The 19,215-nt window shown below is 33.3% G+C and overlaps 1 protein-coding gene across 1 annotated transcript in view; it reads left to right on the top strand.

Moving 5' to 3' along the window:
* CSMD1 (CUB and Sushi multiple domains 1) overlaps positions 1 to 19,215 on the top strand; it is a 1,067,119-nt gene that overhangs the window by 892,243 nt on the left and 155,661 nt on the right. The window contains exons 27-33 of the mRNA XM_059468452.1: positions 4,851 to 5,042; positions 7,138 to 7,276; positions 9,257 to 9,444; positions 11,327 to 11,521; positions 13,896 to 14,012; positions 15,462 to 15,575; positions 17,128 to 17,223. Coding sequence (XP_059324435.1) covers positions 4,851 to 5,042; positions 7,138 to 7,276; positions 9,257 to 9,444; positions 11,327 to 11,521; positions 13,896 to 14,012; positions 15,462 to 15,575; positions 17,128 to 17,223 — 1,041 coding nt within the window. The remainder of the gene's footprint in view (positions 1 to 4,850; positions 5,043 to 7,137; positions 7,277 to 9,256; positions 9,445 to 11,326; positions 11,522 to 13,895; positions 14,013 to 15,461; positions 15,576 to 17,127; positions 17,224 to 19,215) is intronic.

Raw genomic sequence — 19,215 nt, 5'->3', positions numbered from 1 at the left:
GTGATTTTCTAGATTTTGGTCCTCAAGTCAAATAATACATCAAAGGATTTTATTCACACTCCTCTTAAAATTGAAAAAAACCCCAAAACCTGGCTTTTCTAGAGTCAGACCTGTCTATGTAAATTTTCTCTGCGTGTCCCTGGTTCTGGAGTATTGTAAATTTCTCTTAGTTATGGTATTGTGTAAGCATACACTTTAATTAAAAATGTGCCTATCTCTGCTTTCATGCAAGCAAAGATCTGATTTGTATTTTGTTTGTGTAAAACAACAGTCAGGATGTTAATTAAGCAGCAAAACACTTTTTCTCAATTTATTTTAATATTTCTGTCTTATTAGAAGAACTTTGGACACTCATATTATTAAAAGCAAAGTCACAACACCAAGGCATTTGTACAGTTGGTTTAGTCCACTTTTCATTTTTCTGTTGTTTGCTTATTTTCTCAACATTTTAAAACTTTGCTCTTCAAGTATATGCAGAGAGAAGCAGTGATGTCTAAAGACGTCTAAGTCTTTAAATTAACAACACAAGTCACCAATTATGATAATACAAGTAAGCAACTTACACTAATTGTAATTACAACAATTATTTGGAAATTATTCTGTCAGATGTTGAAACATCTGTTGACAACTTATTTCCTCTGGCAAAAACTTAACTATCAGCTATTTGGATGTTCCTAATTGCACTGGGCTTAATACGACAAATCTGCTTAAGCAATGATTTCTACTTTTGTCTAGCTTTGGAATTCCGTTTGATCATTTGTTTGGGAGCACCAACTTTTACAGTAACTGTGTCACCCATCTAGAACTGAGTACTGTTGTCTTGAAAATTATTCCTTTACTGTTGACATATCTTTTAATCACTGGCTTAATGGCCTAACTTGCCACACTTAAGTAGTATAAGAATTTCCATGACAGAGCCTTCACTGCTAGAATTCATCATGTAATTGTTCCCGATTGATTCACAATTAAATTTTTGGGGAAAAGGAGCTAGCACAAAGATATCTTTTAAAGAAATTCACAATAAATAATGCAGAATCACGTATCTGCCTTACTAACTAAATAAATTGAGTTCAATAAAAATTAAATCCATTAGGGCAACCCTTGTTAAAACAAAAAAAAAAAGGACACAAGACACAAGAATTCAACAATTTTCAAGTCTGTAACCTAATAGTTTCACAGTGCAGTGTCTTTTGCTGTCTGATAAATGTTGCGTTTCGTGTTCACAATAACATGGTGATGAAAACATGGTAATGAAACTGTCACTGCCTTCCTATCCATCATCTAATCCATGGATGGCCTGGGGAAGGCATCCTCAGCCTCACTGAGTGTAGCAGTTCTTCATTTGGTTCCTGTGGAACTAAGCGAAAATGAATCTTGTAGATTAGTTTGGTAGTTAACTCTAAACTTATGAGCTTTTGTACTCCAGACTTTAATAAAGAGGCTGCATTGGCATTTGGGTTTCTTTTTTCTTTACATTCTTAGACAATACATGACATTTAAATATGCTGTTGATGCTAATTTGCACAGTATTTAGTCTGTACATTTACATATGTTATATGAGTTACTTTTTGGAGAACACACACTATTCTTTGTTTCACAATGTTAGTCTGAAATCACTGCAAATCCATGAACATCTCAGCTTTGATAGGCAAAATTCCTTTTCAAGCTTATTATTATGCAAACATAATGCACTAAAGAAGAGACGCGTGTGCAATTTAAAAGCCTGGAAAAGTCTAAATTTTTTTATAATGGTTTTTATAACCATGTGTACTAGAAATAAAATGGTGTTTGTAGCACAACTTACAGCAAATGGCTTATATGATTGTTACCACAACCATAGTGAAAATTATAGGGATGAAGGTGATGTTTTTATTTCCTTAAGGTACAAGAGAATACCAGCTAAAAATGATGTAAAAAATAGATTAGGCAAAAATCTAACATTTTGCTCACAGGTCTACAGACCTGCAAGTATAGTGTCATGTTCTCAAAAGCAGTCTCCTGTTGATTTTCAGTTCACTTTTAAAACAACTTTGAAATATAATTTGAGGACCAAATACAAAATAAAATCTTAAATTTGATTGTGAAAGATTCTTAAATTAGAATCAGGAAGGCTTAACACTGTGGCTGTCTACATATGGAGGTCTGAAAATTCCTTGGCAATCTGTGGTTTTCTCAGCTGTCTATTCTTCTGGAACCTACCTCTGAGTTCCATCTTTAATGTACGCAGAAGCTTGTTCTGCTCTGAGCAGATGAGACATTAAGAGATGGAAATCTGTACAGAGAATTACACTATAACCCACTGAGTATCATCTAGGCTTAAGGCTTAAAGCACATATGCAAGAGTTGAGAAGCAGCAATTACTTATTTTCCAGCTTAGTGACATTCACATCTTGTCTCCTGGCTATCCCATTTTAGGAACCTAAGTTTTCTCAGTCATTTTTTAAAAGTCTAACTATGTAATTTAGTTTGATTTTGTGTCCTTGAGCTTAAAAAATAGTTATTGCTTTCCTTGCTTTACAGTGTGTATGTTTTACTTGTTAAATGTTATAAAAGAAGAGCAGTGACAGAAAGCTGGTGATTTTTAATTTCTGGATTTTTTATAAATGCATATGACCTCTATACCCTTCAGATATTTGAAAAATACCAAATGAAGAAATATCAGACTTGTAATTTTCACGCAGTTACAGAATCTCTTGGGATTCTTGAGAAGTAAAACAACTTGGAAAGGAGGCAAGTTAAAAAGTTGACAGTCTGTCTAAATGCTCACTTTACTAGGTGGCACATCAGTGCTTAAATGTTTGGTGCTCTATTTAATTAGGATCAAGTTTATTTGGCGCAATAAGTTGTTGGTTTCAAATACGTGAAATAACTTCTGAGGCTACAAGACCAAAAGTGTAAAGAATATTTTGGTGCTTAATAAATATCTGTGATAATTTTTAAAATTTAGAACTTTGTATATGAGAAATGGAGATTAACAGTGAAATTATTATTAGAAGGCATCTGTCCTTTCTAATTGATGGATACTTGACACAGTTAAAATGGGGAAAGTGTTTGCTGAGATATTATATAGCATAGCCTTTTAAGAAGAAAATTAATCTATTCAGAGATATGTTAAAAAATGACAGCAATTAATAGCAGAGATTGGCTTGTGCTCATTTATTTGGAAGAATTGCAAGTCTTTAACAAATGTGCACTAGAGCAATCCATTGTTCAGAGCTGCTGTTGTCTGTCACATCAGGAAAAACTCTGAGGTTGCGACCATGCTTTCATTCCCTTGTGGCCAAACATACTTTTAGTAAACTGCACTCCTATGGGGTGTCACATAAGTTGTCAGAGTGGTGCCTGGGGAATCCTTGCACAGTACTCATTAGTAGTGACAGCTATTATTTTAATTCCTAGGGGAAAAAAGTTTACCACAGTTAAAAACCTACCATGTCTTTTACTTCATTTACATATAGGAGCGATCCAAAGTATGAGACCTATTGTTTTGAAATGGAATCAAGAACAGAAAACTATGAATAATAAAATGTTAAACAAAGTTTCTGTGTTTCTAAGTGTTTCTAAATGTTAATTATAATAATCCATGAATTCTCCCATAAAGATGTTTTATAATTTCTGTGATTTATCTGTGACCATCAATACACTAGAACATGCATAAATCCACTTTAAGACCTGTTGGTTGTTTCTTCTTTTACTCTTTTTATTTTTTTTCAACCTTTCTCTCTTCTTAAAATTTACAACACAGGGAGAAAAAAAATCTAAAATTATTCCAGTTGTACATCCTGTTGTTTCAAGTTGGCAAACATTTAGCTGCTCGTGCTGTTTCTTATAGTGGTGTACTCTTTTGGTGTGGGCAGAAGGAGTAGATGCAGCAGTTAATTCAGCAAATGAATTATTATGAACAGGAAGATTGCATACTGGTGGTAAACACAGTACCACTCATGGCAACTGTGACATAACTGGATTTATGACTTCTTATTTTGGTTTTTGTTCACAGTTGTGGTCAGTTCTTTGAAAAAAGGTGTTTGGGTAAGGACTGATAGGGAACAGTGCAATTCAGTAGGGACATTAGTCTCAAGAGATGGACCTTCTTTCCCATGGAAGACTGCAAAGTTTATTGTTACTCAGGATGTCAATACCTGAAGCCATTAGAAGAGAACCCAAAGGCAGAAGAGACCTGACATCTTCCAGAAATTTGTATTAGATGTGGATCTGTGTATCCACTTTCTGAGTGATTATTTGCATTAAGTCGTACTGATTGCTCTGTTTAGTTTAAAATTGCTTTTTAAATAATACAGTCTTTTAGAAAGCAAAATCCATATCCAGCTACTGAAAATTGATCATAAGTGAGGTATTTTTCCTAAGATTCAGTTTAAATTATCTCTAAGAAAGTTGTTTTTCGTCCCTGAAATGAAAACTTCAGGGCTGCATAAACTGCTGTTTGATTTATCCAGATGGGTAAGGAGGATTTGCGCCCTGCAGGATAGTAGGACTATAGAACAATATTTTTTATAACATTATACTTACCCTATTGTGCAAAAGGTATCAAAATTCTTTTGATAACCAGAATATTAAAGAGAGAAAAGGAGTTATTAGTTCTTTTGATGTGCTAACTGGACAAAATCAGTCCATATTTTATACTAAAGACACTGGCAGGAAGTCAAAATAATCATGATGTATCTCAGCGGGCAGATTTTTGTAAAAGTAAAGAAACAAAGTGCCTTCCTGCATTACCTGAAGAGTAAATAATACTGCCTCTGGTTGGAATGCTAATGTGAACCTGTTGTGCATTTGATTGTGCAGGGTAAATATCTATACCTTACATCTCTTCTTTCATCATTCCCTTGCAGCTTCCATTGCATCAACTTGTAATGATCCTGGGACACCACAGAATGGCACTAGATATGGAGACAGCAGGGAACCTGGAGACACCACCACCTTCCAGTGTGACCCAGGCTATCAGCTGCAAGGGCAGGCTAAAATTACGTGTGTGCAACTGAATAACCGGTTCTTTTGGCAACCTGATCCCCCCACATGCATAGGTATTAAGATGAGATGTTAGTCTCTGTTTAGGACTCATACAGATCAGATTTCTTGTTCAATTACTGTGCTTATGGTGCTCGCGCTGGAGTGATGATCTCTGCAGAGCTGAGTTATTTTGTACTTACAGACAACCTCAGTCTTGTTCTCCTGATTAACAGTATTTTTGGGGTATGATTTTCTTACTTTATTCTTAAACTCCATAAAAGTTTAAAAATTAGAAAATCTGATAAAAATAAATAAACAGAAGTGGTGATTTGGATAAAAATATTCATGTTGAAATGGTTACATTAAAATGTTCTTCTGTATAATAGTTTGGTTACATAAACTAGGGATCCATTATTTATTCCCAAAATATTTTTATATATATAATATTTATATATATATATTTCTGAGTTATCTTACAGACTAAGTACACATCCTGTGCAATACCTTGGATACTTATTGGTAAAAGTAGATGCAGAGGAGGGGATCCAAGTGACAATGCTGTTGAAAGAAATTAGATATATTTCCATAGCACCAGGAGTGGGTGGATCCATAGCACTAGATTGTGTAAAGGTTTCCCTGAGGTTTTTGCCAGTAGACAATAATTGCAGGCTTAGAAGTTTTGTTGAATTGTATTTTTCAGGTCATTAATGTAGATTTTCTAGGAGTAATCAACATCTGCAAATTTTTTCTGCTAGGCATAGTAATTTTTTAAATCCTTGCTATTTTGTTGCCTACTGATTTATAATTAAATGAAGACTTACTTTAGCAATGCTAAATTCCAGATAGAATATTACTGGAATAAACATGTTATTCCTTTCTATAAGGCATTTTGGACTGACACTTTCCAAAATAGCATATCCTTAATAACATATCCTTAAACAACTGCAGTCCCTCTGTTTCTCTGAAGTAAAACTACTGTGAAGGATTCAAGGATAGTTTCTCAGACTCCATGTTATTTAACAGAATTGGAGAAGCCTGTAATCAGCATACTATCATCTGGATACCTTGTGTGCAGTGTACAAAGCAGTATGAAAATGCTTACTAAATATATTGGGATCATTCACAAAGCAAATATCCAAAGAAAAAAGTTAAAATAATGTATATGGTATCTAAATTGAGAAGATTAATATTTTTATTTCAAATAGCAATTTTAATCACTCCATGTTTCTTTAAAATCTAGTATGAAACCCCAATAAAACAAACCTAAAAGAAAGAAGGAAATAAGACAGAAAGAAAGGGAGAAAAAAATATATACATAATTACTGTTATTCTTCCATATACTCAAGGTGACTTTGAAGCAGAAAGCAGATTAAAGTAATTGTTAGTGTAGACATGACAATAGTAGAAACCTTAAGAGTTCTGTAAAGCCATTATACCTCATTTTAAAAGGACTTTATTTTCATAAAGTCCATACTTTAGTATGCTGACTTATAAATGGAATAGCCTGAGAAGAAATCTCTTTAAAATGTTTCAAGTAAATTCCAAATCCTTAGTACCAACTGTTTTGCACTATAAGTGTGTTTCTCTTTGTTTACTTGACTTGGTGATTTAGATGCAGCCTGTCTTGACTACTTTACTTTTTTGTTAGATGTACTTTTGTTAGACTTTGTGGATATGATTATCATCTATGAGAGTAGGATTTTGTATCTGTTTAAAAGTTCAATTGATGGTAACAAAATGAGTGTATTTGATTTTTGATTTGGGAAATATCTTTTAGAAAGTGAATCAAATTGGTTTCTGCAACATCTTTGGTCAATAGAAACTGCATCCTGAGTCGTACTATTGAGCTTCCCCAGTTTTTAAAGTATCTTCAGCACATAAGAAATTTTAAGCATGATAGAGACAGCATTAATACCAAAAATATATTTAACGTCTTATTTTTATTCCTTTAGAAAAAATTTTTCTTTTACCGCTTTTGCATATGAACAGAGATCATTTTTTTGGAGGAAAATTGAACTTTTTTTGCTTACAGGAAGTAGGAAAGTTCTGTATTTTAAAAAAATATTAATTTTGGTAAATGTAGAAGTAATTTTCTTCTACTTAACAGCTAATATGTGTTTGTGAATTTAACGTGTGACTATATTCCTATTTCTTTTTGCATTGTGACAGCTGCATGTGGCGGAAACCTGACAGGCCCAGCAGGAGTTATTCTATCGCCTAACTATCCACAGCCTTATCCTCCTGGGAAAGAGTGTGACTGGAGAATAAAAGTAAACCCTGACTTTGTCATTGCCTTGATATTCAAAAGGTACCATTTCTCCATGAATGCCTTTGTTTTAAAGGGTTTCAAATGTCAAATCTAAAAATGGCAATATTTATAATTCCTTAAAGCTTCTAATTAAATTTCCTATCTATGTCCTGGAGCATATATCTAATATGTGCTATATCATTGTTTCCAAATAATGTAAAAGAAAGATATACAGCCATATGGTACATTTGCTATCCAATATGTTCCTGAAAATCAAAACTTTCTGTGAAATATCAAATAAAAATCATTTAAAGACCATATTAATTTGTAGAAGTGCTTGATTTATGCTGTTGTAACTAATAGTTGAGACTGAAAGAGTAGTGAAAATTCTATATGTAAGTCAGTTCTTCCAGGTTTTTTAGAAATACAGCCTAAATATACTTTGCTTAAAATGCATAGATCAGAAAAAATATTGTTCTACTTAGTCAAGAAAGACACTGAGATAATATTGTTTCATAATTTTAATTATTTCCTCTGTTTTCCATAATCAACCTATATGTGTTGCATTGATTTTTACAAGTTGAAGTTCGTGCATATAGTCATATTCATGCATTCTGTTTGTCATTTCTAATTGAATCAGTCCTATATAATCATCTTGCTTGCTGTATCTGTGGATGCAAATGCAGTTTTTTTCATTTTTTGATACTGTGTTTTAAGTGTGATTTTAAAGCTGAGAATGATAAAGTTGCTGTTGACTTCAGTGGAATGTTGATGAGTTGTGATTCTTTTAGGAGGAGATAGTGGTATGCTGAGAATTTTGCTGTATAATATTTGTACCCTTTTTGTGAAAAAAAAAAAGCAACATAATACCAAAACAACAACAACAACAACAAAACAACACTAAACTAAAATAAAATTTGATTTCTTTAATTACAGACTGCAGTTTATTTTCTAAAAGCTATTGATAGACACAAAATTAAAGAATGGAATCCTAAGGTACTTGAAATTAGATAATAAAAAAATGAAGTAATTCTCTTTTTCTGATATTTTATCAAACAGCATTATAGAGAATAGTTCTCCACTAATTACACTCTTGAAGATGTCACATGATAGGTGTAGTAAGCAGTGTTTTTCTTTGGATTGCCTAAAAACTCGACTCAAATGCTCCATTTCAAATAAGATGACAGAAACTTACAGTTACTCAGCATTCAGATTTGTTTGTGACTATTATTGCAGGGAGTATATTATGAGAAATATAATGGAATTTTCTGTTTATGCTATACTTCCAATAAATTTTCTAAATGGTTGCAGTCCAGTAATGCAAACACTTTTCAGCAGCTGAAGTTAGACAGGCCTGGATCTCCTTGGTTTTTCTCTTGCACCCTTTTTGTAAATTGCAGTAACATTGGCCACCTTCCAGACAGCAGGGGTCTCTCCTGAAGTCGCCTCACTTTCCTCTGAAAGACATTCCATTCATATTATCTTCATAATTTCTTTGTAAAACATATAAATGTCATAAAATATAGCATATAGCATGGTTTAGTGAGAATTAATATTAATTCACATTAGTTTATCATGTCTGATATTATCTGGGTAAGAACAAAGACAAGTTCCAAGGTAATGGTCTATCCATGAAAGCATCTCATTTGTAAAATGATAAATATGTTTGTAATGGGTGGATTTAGTGTCATCCAGTTTAGCCAAATAAAAGCAGCACTTTTAATTCAAGCTACTTTTTTGGATCATTCCTTTGCTCCTCTGGTCAGAGGCAGCCTTTCTGAATCATGATTCCATGGTCTTGATAAAGGTGTTAAAGGTAGGTGGGAGGATATTCATAATGGCTTTTGGAAAGCTTAAGGTGTTCATATCAATGACAAAAAGAACTCCAAGTGAATTTTTTTACTGTGAATCATGTTTAAAAAGACATTTATTTCTGGAGAAGAAAATGTGTTGGGCAGAAAATTGGCAACTACAGTCACAGTAATGTTTAACTCCGTGAAAAAACCCAAAGACCTAATTATTTTTTCTCTTTATTTTCAGTTTCAATATGGAACCCAGTTATGATTTTCTACATATTTATGAAGGAGAAGATTCCAACAGTCCTCTAATTGGCAGTTTTCAAGGGTCACAGGCTCCTGAAAGAATAGAGAGCAGTGGTAACAGTCTGTTTCTGGCTTTTCGCAGTGATGCTTCTGTTGGAATGTCAGGATTTGCCATTGACTATAAAGGTACTGTTCTCATTGTAATCTAAATAAAAGGGAAAAAATGTTTGTTACTTAGCAATTATCAAATCTAGTTTCTTCTTTATGTACTCATAACTGAACTGCCAAATACCTTTATGCATCCATGTGTGTTTTAAAAACTCTTTTCTATTAATGTGTGAAGGAACACTGAAAACCTGTTTAATGAAATCTCTTTCACATAACTTATGCACATTTTCATCTTCCAGAAAAAAAATAAAATAGGTAGAAGATGCACATCAAAAGTAACATTCGGAAAAAAGTTTGACAATAGCAAAATTTTCTTTTCCCAAGAACTTACACAAGAACTGTCTTACCCTGACTACTTCCTCCTTCTTGTCAATACATACCAATACATTTTCCTTTCCACATTGTTTTCAACCCACAAATGCATTTTTAAATTAATATTACTAGATAGTATTTGCATTTTCTTTTTGCAGAAGATGTCTCTTACTAGATAGAGACTTGGATATGCTGAGTGTTTTTTAAAGCCAGACAATCACTGAAGATGCTGGTTTCCAGTCACAGATGTTGTCAGTGGCTTAATTATAATCTTTACTGAGTTTTATCAAGCTGTTTTTCAGCAGCAGAAGTGCTGCCTCAGCTTCTTATTCTTGGCAATTGAAGCAAACCACATTAATATACATGTTAAAAATGAAGAACAAAAAGATCTAAGAAATACAGAAAAAATAAACCTATAAAAGAAAAAGGAGTGAAAAATAACTATAAAATAATTTTAATATTTAGTCTTCATCTGCCATCCAGCATAATGCATTATTCTCCATTTGTGCAAGGTTCTTCCCAAAGTAATTTTCATATTGCCATAGATGAAATATTAGACTATTTGTCCCCATCTAAACAAAATATCCAAAATGGAAAACAATTTGTTCCAGGAAGTCTGCAAGGCCTGCAAGGAAAGAAAATGAGATGTTAAGCAGAAGGAGATAAAGAGATAAAGATGGCGATTGAAAATTTGCATACACATTTTCACTGTGTCTATGTTTTGTTCTCAGCATAGTGTGATATGAGTTCCTCTATGCAACTGAGAGTTAGATGAAATTATAATGAGATAAAAATAAAAGATACAAGAACAGAATACTGTATTTTAAAAAGTTATTGTACTCAACAGAGAGTATATTTTTGCCTAATAATTTAATATTTTTTGGATGTGTATTATTTAGTACTTGATATAAATTGTATAAAATTATAGAACAGTTTTGAGTTGGAAGGGACTTAAAGATCACCTAATTCCAATGCCCCTGCCATGGTAGAGACACCTTCCTCTAGACTGGATTGCTCAAAGCCCCATCCAGCCTGACCTTGAACACTTCCAGGGAGGTGATATCCCAAACTTCTCTGAGCACTGTTCCAGTGCCTCACCACCCTCATGGTAAAGGATGCCTTCCTTATATTTTATCTGAACCCACTCTCTTTCAGTTTGAAGCCACTCTTCCTTGTCCTATCACTGCATTCCCTTGTTGTTTACTACCTCAGCCATTTCTATGTCCTGGGTAACCTGAGTAACCAGGTCTCCCATTTCTTTCTGGAAAGGACTCACATTTTCCCTACTCTTCCTTTTGTCACAAATATACATATGGAAGTGGTGAATTCTAGAACTGGTCATTCTTCTTCTAAATACTAAATATGAAACGTTATTGGAGTAGTTCAGCTTCAGCTTCATTATAATTTCCTCTTCCAGATAATCAATCTTGAGCAAACATCCATGATACATGATTCAACAAGAATAATATATTAATAGGCTGTTGAATAAATTAAACTGTCTGAAAAAAAACCACTGAGAATAGTTTTGTTTCGCCTTTTTTTTTTTAATTGAAAGTATATATAGATTTTCTGTAATTCATTTTAACAGAAAAGCCACGGGAAGCTTGTTTTGATCCTGGAAACATCATGAACGGTACAAGAATGGGAACAGACTTTAAGCTTGGTTCAACTATTACTTACCAGTGTGATTCTGGATATAAGATTATTGAACCTTCAACTATAACATGTGTAATTGGTGCAGATGGAAAGCCGGCTTGGAACAGAGCGTTACCATCTTGTAATGGTATGTACTGTTTTCTTACCACTTCCCTTGTCTGCCCAGTTAATTCAGCTTCTTATTGTTTAAGGCTGTTTCCACTATTTCTACACATACATCTTGTGAAAAAAAAAAAAAAAAGAGATAAAAAAATAAGAATTAAGATGAGTTTTGGACTATACCTTAGTCAATAATATATTAAGTATTTAAAAATATTTTAAACTCTAGAATCAACACATGTTCTTATAATGATTGCAAGGTTATATGTAAGATTCTTTGCACACCCGATATTATTTAGAAAAGCTATCACAACTATCTCAATGCTGCATTAATTGTCACCTTAGAGTAAGAATTATAGTTACTGAGGCAGAAAATAAGAGTGACATCTCAGAACTGTGGCTAACTAATTTATCTTCTATTCCTTGTTTCAGTGTTTGTGTTGTGTATATATATATGTGGAACAATTTTAACAAATCAAAAAGTAGTTACATATATTAGTTAATAAAGTCCATAAAGTACTAATGTATTTATGTTGAAAAATAATATTCATAATTTAATTCAAAATAATCTCCTTCAAAATTTTAGATTCTAATTTTAGAAAAACACAGAAGGAAATGTTTCTATAACTCCATAACTTTAGAGTTTGTTTTAAATTGTGTGATGCACCTTCATTGAAATAAAATGTTCATGACTTGAGAATTTCATGGGGTAATCAGACTTTGTAGCATAATTTCTGATATCCTCAAAGCAAGAAGAGAAGAAAATGATGAAGATTTTAAATTCATGCCGTGAACTAATTCCTGGTGTTATTTGAGTTTCACCTCAGCCACACAATCCTGTTCTGCCTACTGATAGATCAAACTTCTCATCAGCTATCATTACATTGGATTTTTGAATAATTCATATAAGCAGCTAAGAGAAGATGTGGATTTGTAGTATTAATTGCTGCCTTTTTGTGTAAGGAAGTCAGACTTGTGCAGGTATTTCAAGCATGATTTTAAAGACCTGTTAGGGAGGAGCAAGAACAGATCTGCTCAGCAAGGGCTAAGAGCCAAGCATGTCCAAAGCACAGGCTCGCTCACTAGGCAGAGCTCCACAGCACCTGAGCCAGGTCTGCAGAGCCAGGAGTTGGTTACAGGGCCCTTTCACAGCCCCTCATCAGTGACCCTGCTGTCACCTGGGCCATAGGTCCTCCTCTGAGTCAGCTCCCAGCAAGCTGTTAGGTTGTATGTACTCTGCTTTATGCAAGGCGCCCACAGCAGGGTAACATTGATTTATTTTGTGTTTTATAGTGGAATGATATCTTCATTGCTTAAAAGCAAATTATTGTGATGGTGCTATTTTAAAATAACCTTATTTATCCATTTATTTATTTATAAAATAATTTCATTGTTGGTTTCTTGGGTAAGATAACTTCTTACAACAATCTGTTATCCCGCTGAAAACCATTGTTTTTTATGAAATCATTTCTCACAATAAAAAAGAACTTAATTGCATGTAACTACTTTAATACAAGACTTACATTTTAATGAAGATTTTGATAGGAAGCCAGGATTTTCCAAAATGTGAGAAGAGTAACAGCAGTACTTTGTTTTCAGTGTATAGAAATCTATTTACTCAATATCCAGCTCAAGGAGATATTGAGAACTTGAAAACAGCCCCTCCATCTGTCCCTTAATATGTCGCATTTACAGCCTACACATGGAGGAACGTGCCATGCATGCACTGTTCATTGTTTTTCTCGTAATACAGACAGAACTACTGCTCATGTAAATGTTGATTTGTCTTGGGGATTTGAGCTCCACTATTCTTAAACATGCCTTCTAACTTCTGTGGCTCTAAAAAGTTTCTCTCAACTTTCTGTTGCCTTTATTTTTTGCATACATATGAAGCCCAAGATTTTATTATATGTATAATCTAACATAAAATTTTCATAATTATCTAGTAAGATATGAAAATAAAGCAATTCAAGCAATACTTTCACAAAGCAGAATTTTTGTCATTCTGTACAGAAGTGTCAACATATCTATGTATTCCTTGGTGCCATTTTTAATGCAATGCCATACATTTTCCTGACCTGTTTTTAACATGGATAGATATAAACAGATATTTAAATGAAAACCCAACCTAAAGCCTGTGTTTACAGTATCTTTCAATTAAATTGTATTTCCAGTTCTATATGAATACTTGTAGTCAAGTAAAACTTTCATGAATTCTAATTTTCAAGAAATTATAATAAATTTATGTCTTGAGAAAGAACACAAGATATTTCAGAACAGGTAAACCAAACAAAAGCAAAACCAGTAAAGTGTCATTTTGTGATCTTTAGATTTTTTTTTCAGATGTAACTAATACAGACAGCTCTAATTAATATAACATGTTTCTCTGTATTTGTTTCCAGCACCATGTGGAGGGCAGTATACTGGATCAGAGGGAGTGGTTTTATCACCAAATTATCCTCATAATTACACTGCTGGACAGACTTGCCATTATTCAATAACTGTCCCTAAAGAATTTGGTAAGAATTTCTTCTATTGATTTATCAATCATTATCATTGTCCTACATTGTCAATCATTATCACTGTCCATGTTTAAATGTCCTTTATTTGGAGTAATGACCTTAGGTTTACATTGTATTGCAAATTACTTATAAAACTAAATATATTACTGACATGGAAAATGGTTCTAGGATTTTGACCTTTTACTTCTCCCTAGAGTAAGCAACTGACTTCAGATAAGACATCTATGTTTGCTATCTAAGCATATCCTGAATACCTTCATTATTTACATTATTCATCATCATTGGTTAATCATTCATTCATGCTTCCTGCAAAGTAAAATCAGGTGTCAGCAAAAAAAGCTCTAATATTCCTCTTACTTTCTAACTTTTTGTCTTTCACATTATGAAAAAGGTGAAATGAGTGGAATTACATCTGTTTAAGATGTACAGTGGAAGCAATTCTGCATGAAAGTACCAGAAATGTTTGTGAAAAATCACAAAATGATTATTCCAATGTGTCTAAAAACTTGAAAAGAATCTCTAAAACTCAAGTATGTTAGGTGTAGTTTCCTGCAAAGCAGGTTTTTCCCAAGTCTAGAGAAATAGCAGTAAGATTTATTTTACTAATTATTTACCAAAAGGCTTAATTCACAACAACATAATGCATTTGGTACTTTTTGTGCACAATGAAACTTGTAAGGACACAACTGTAAACAAAATATAGATGGCTGGAATAACAAAATAATATTTTTATTGACTTGGTTTTATTTCATGTTTCTATTGCTAGATGATATTTGAATTTGGGGAACTATTTGATATTTAGTGAGATGTAATACTAAAATTTATTAATATACTTTAAATTATGTACAGATGAACTGCAAATAAAGTGTAGCAATATTTCAAAGCTGGTAACACACTGGTATTTTTTAATATTTGATCCGTTTTTATAGCATTCTGATAAATTAAGTACTAATGCAAATTTAAAAATTTGACAAATCAGTAAGTTTAAAAAAAATTCCTCAGATTAAAGCCAGGTAAAAAACTAATCCTATGTCATAATAGGTGATCCTTAATAGTTGCTATATTTGGCAATGAAATTTTGGTACAAACCTTTCTGTTTAGATATTCCATTTTCTTATTCTCATAGGTACCTAAACAATAAGATTTGTTTGACTAGAGGTCACAGTTTTGGTGAAAGCATGATTTAATAAATTTGCTTTTAATTTAATTATGGAAATAATGAAAACAAAAGAAATATTCTTGCATGTAAATATAATGCAGCTGTTTTATCACATTAGACAATTATATAAGTTGAAAAAGTTTGTACAGGAATTCATTAATAAATAAGACAAACAGAAATACATCCTTAAATTCAATTTTGAAAACTAAGTTCTTCTTTTATCTTCTCTTTTTTAATTTTTTTTTTTTCCTCTCTATCCTTTCTTTTTAATTTTTTTTTAAATTTAGTTGTGTTTGGACAATTTGCCTATTTTCAGACAGCTTTGAATGATGTGGCAGAATTATTTGATGGAGAAAACTCTCAGGCTAGACTTCTTAGTTCTCTGTCTGGATCCCACTCAGGTAATTAATAAAGAAGTATACATTTCTTACACAGCTCCATATGGGAAAAAATAATCAGGAGAATGGTATAAATTTACTTTAGAAATAAAATTATTTGAACAGGGGGCTAAGGGAAGTGGAATACCCTTCTAAACCTTTGAATCAAGACATTACTCTGGAACATATGCTTAGGCAAGAACTGATCCTGGGGTGGGTGTAGAAAAAGTTGAATGAAGTTCTCAGATTGCAATGTAAGAGGGCAGATTGGATGGTATAATTGTCTTCTCTGCCCCTAAACCTTTTGAAATACACATCTACATAGTCTGAATGGCTAATTTACACAAATTACTTGTATTTACAAAATGTATGCAAACACGCACTTAGACTAAAAGCAGGCCAGCTGTTGCATTCAGGTAACTACAGCAAAATGTTGACCCTGTGAAAACATAATTAATCTTATATGGATTGCAACATGGTCAAATTTCCAATGTGTGCATATATAATGAATGTGTTCATCTTCAGTGATATGTAAGTATATTTTTTATATTTCTGCAGCTATTAATGTGTTTTGTTAAGCATTTCTAGTATTTTGGAGAGTTTATATGTTGCTTTAAGATTTTTGCAACACAGGGCTATTTTTGGCTTCTTGGTTTTTACTTTGAATAATTGGATAAATACTTAATAGGACAGAATGTAACATATCTATTTGATTTATAGTATTTAAACTTCTGGTTTTTGTTTATTACTTATGGCATATCTGATTTTCATTGATTCAGGATAGGATTCTCCTACATGGAATCTCTAGTTGCAATAATATAAAATTAGTCAAAGACTTAGATACTTAATTATAGATGATGTTTTAAATCATCATTCATTTCTGAAGAATTTCGTAAAATATGTGTTCATACAGTACAGGGAGAATAAAAACAGTCGTCATATGTAGTGGAATTGTTGTAGACCTAGTGCAAATTTGTCTATAGTGTTTCATTATTGAACTTTTATCATGACTCCTGACAAATATGCCAGGAAAGGAGATTAAGTATATTAAATATTTTTATTAATTCTCAAATAAGAAATAAAATTTGCAATGCCATAAGAAAGTTAATAATGTAATATGATTCACGTGTGACCACATATTTATTGAATCCACTACATAAAACAAGTCATGAGTCTGCTCTCTCTGCTTTAGTCTTGAAATGGTAAACATTCCATGGAGTTTCCTGTGGCATTTCAAATACTTTCATTTGATTAATGTGTTTTGCAAGGCAAAACAGTCACAGAAAAGAGTTAACTAAAAAGTCTTCTAATAATTCTGGCCCCAAGCAGCAGTAGGATTCTTGTAATGTAGTTTCTTGGAGCTCTAGTTCCAGCTGCTGCAGTAAAATCCAGAAGGTTTCTCTTGTCTTTTTATTCTGGCAATGGCAAATTTAATTTTGTGCAATGTTATTTATGTTTTCTTTAGCTATAGAGGAAAACATGAAACTGTGTGTTTTAACAGTATATTTAATTATGTATTGAAGAGCTACAACTGTTGTTTCTGGTTTGTGTATTTATTTTCTGTTTCCACTTGTAGGAGAGACATTGCCTTTGGCTACATCTAATCAAATTCTTCTGCGATTCAGTGCTAAGAGCGGAGCATCAGCCAGGGGGTTTCACTTTGTTTACCAAGGTAAACATGTCTACTTGTGGTGGAAGACACTGGTACCAATTTCCAAACTGTATGATTTTTAATTCTGCATAAGCCTTAATGCATTGCTTTAAATGTGAGTGTAGTCTTAATCTTTTTCCAGAGATCAGGGACTTCTCCTGTTGGCAGACTGGCTTTCTAACAGCAGTTGTCTGTGTTTATCCTGTCTTGCCCCACAGACTTGAGTATGTCTCAGTAGTTGCCAATCTGTTGCTCCCTTACTGCTGAGTGAGCTCAAGGGGTTTAGGAATGTGCTTAATTGTATTAGTCTTTCTCAGTATTCCCAGTTGATTTTTCAAGAGCTGTTGTTCAGGCTGCTAAGGATTCTGTCTCAAAGAGCTCGGAGAGAAAATCGCTGTGGCAGAGACCATCAATTTCAGTACTGAAGTGTGGGTGGGAGACTTGCTGGTCTGCTTCTGACCCAGCTGAACTTGAGGAGACATTTTGTGCATGTCTGCACACTGCAGCTGAAATGCAAGAATGTCACAGCATGGCCAAGTCTGTTAGCATTCTGCTGGGCAGCTGAGTACACTTGGCTGATCCATGAGTCTTGAGTGCAGTCTGGTGACACCGGGAGCATTGCTTAGAGATTCACTGCCTGTAAGGGAGCAAATGCAGTCCCAAAGGGACTGACTTCTGGGCAGCTCACTAGATGTATTGCATACACACCCAGTAAGCTTAATGAGACACTCGCTGCTCACTTTTACTAAAGTGAAGCGTAAAAGTTCTGGTGTCCTAGTTTGACACAACAAATAAATGGAAAGAACTGTCTCACCTCAAGAATATTTCCACAGTTTAAAGAAGCTTGGTAGGACTGATTGTTAAGCCTTCTGACTCCTGTGTTTATAGAAAGATATCACCATGACTGCACATTCTCCCGTGGATATTGATACTGTTACACATCAAAAGTATCTTACATACACTTGCATTAAAACTTATCCAAAATTAACCGTAAAAGAGGTCTATAAACCTTGGAGTTAGAAAAGAGCTTTCAGCATTTGAGTTCTTATCCATTTGCATATGAATGACATATTTCTGTCATTGTTAAGACTGAAGTGTTACTTTTTACTGCTTTTGAAGAATTCATAGCGATAAAACCCCATGATTCTATTAGCTGTATATATACACACATAGAGTGCTATTGAACAGGGAGTTTCCAAGGGAGCACATTGCTATGCCTCATTTCAGACATTTATACTTTTATTAACTGTAAGAAATAGATTTTAACAAATAGGAGCAAAATGAGACAGAAAAAGTCACTTTATTTGTCTCAGAAAAATCATGAAGCTATTTAAATGCCATTGGATTTTAATATATTTTAAAATATATCTTAAGAGCATTACTAAATGTAGTTATATATATATGCATATATTGGTTAATAAGTTAGTGGTATTTAATAAACTCTATCTTTTTGAGATTTTTTTTCCTCTCCTTATAAAGCATGTGATCATACTTCCAATGACCACCTGCTTGCTAGCTTCTTAAATACTTTAGAAATGACCTCCACTCTCACACTGAACACAGTAATCTGGTCTGCAAAGTCAATCATTTTATTTATTGCCCTCTATTCCAGGCTGACCTTCTTCCCTGTTCACTTTTCCACTGGGCTGATTTCAATTTTGTTTCGCAGTGGTATGAAACATTTACTGAAAAATGGAGGATAATTACTACAGAAAATGGAATGCCTTTCTGACACATCTTGAGAAGTCTAGGTTGACAACACTATAGGTAAAAGCTAAAAGGAAGGCTCAAGGGAGAAAAAGCTATTGCTTGCCTTATTTCACATTCTTTCTGGTTTGAGCAACCCACAGATAGGGGCTTTAGCTTCTGATTCAGTTTTAATGGCTTTTGTGATGCCACTTTCTCAAAAACTTTTTTTATCTGGATATGTCATCTATGACTTAATTTCTTTTCTCAGATGATCACATTTCCTTGTAATTAATGGAATAGGCAAAGAGTGTCTGTAATAAGAGA

Source organism: Ammospiza nelsoni, chromosome 3 (assembly GCF_027579445.1).
Source record: "Ammospiza nelsoni isolate bAmmNel1 chromosome 3, bAmmNel1.pri, whole genome shotgun sequence".
Taxonomy (NCBI): Eukaryota; Metazoa; Chordata; class Aves; order Passeriformes; family Passerellidae; genus Ammospiza; species Ammospiza nelsoni.
This window is presented reverse-complemented; position numbering and strand designations above follow the sequence as displayed.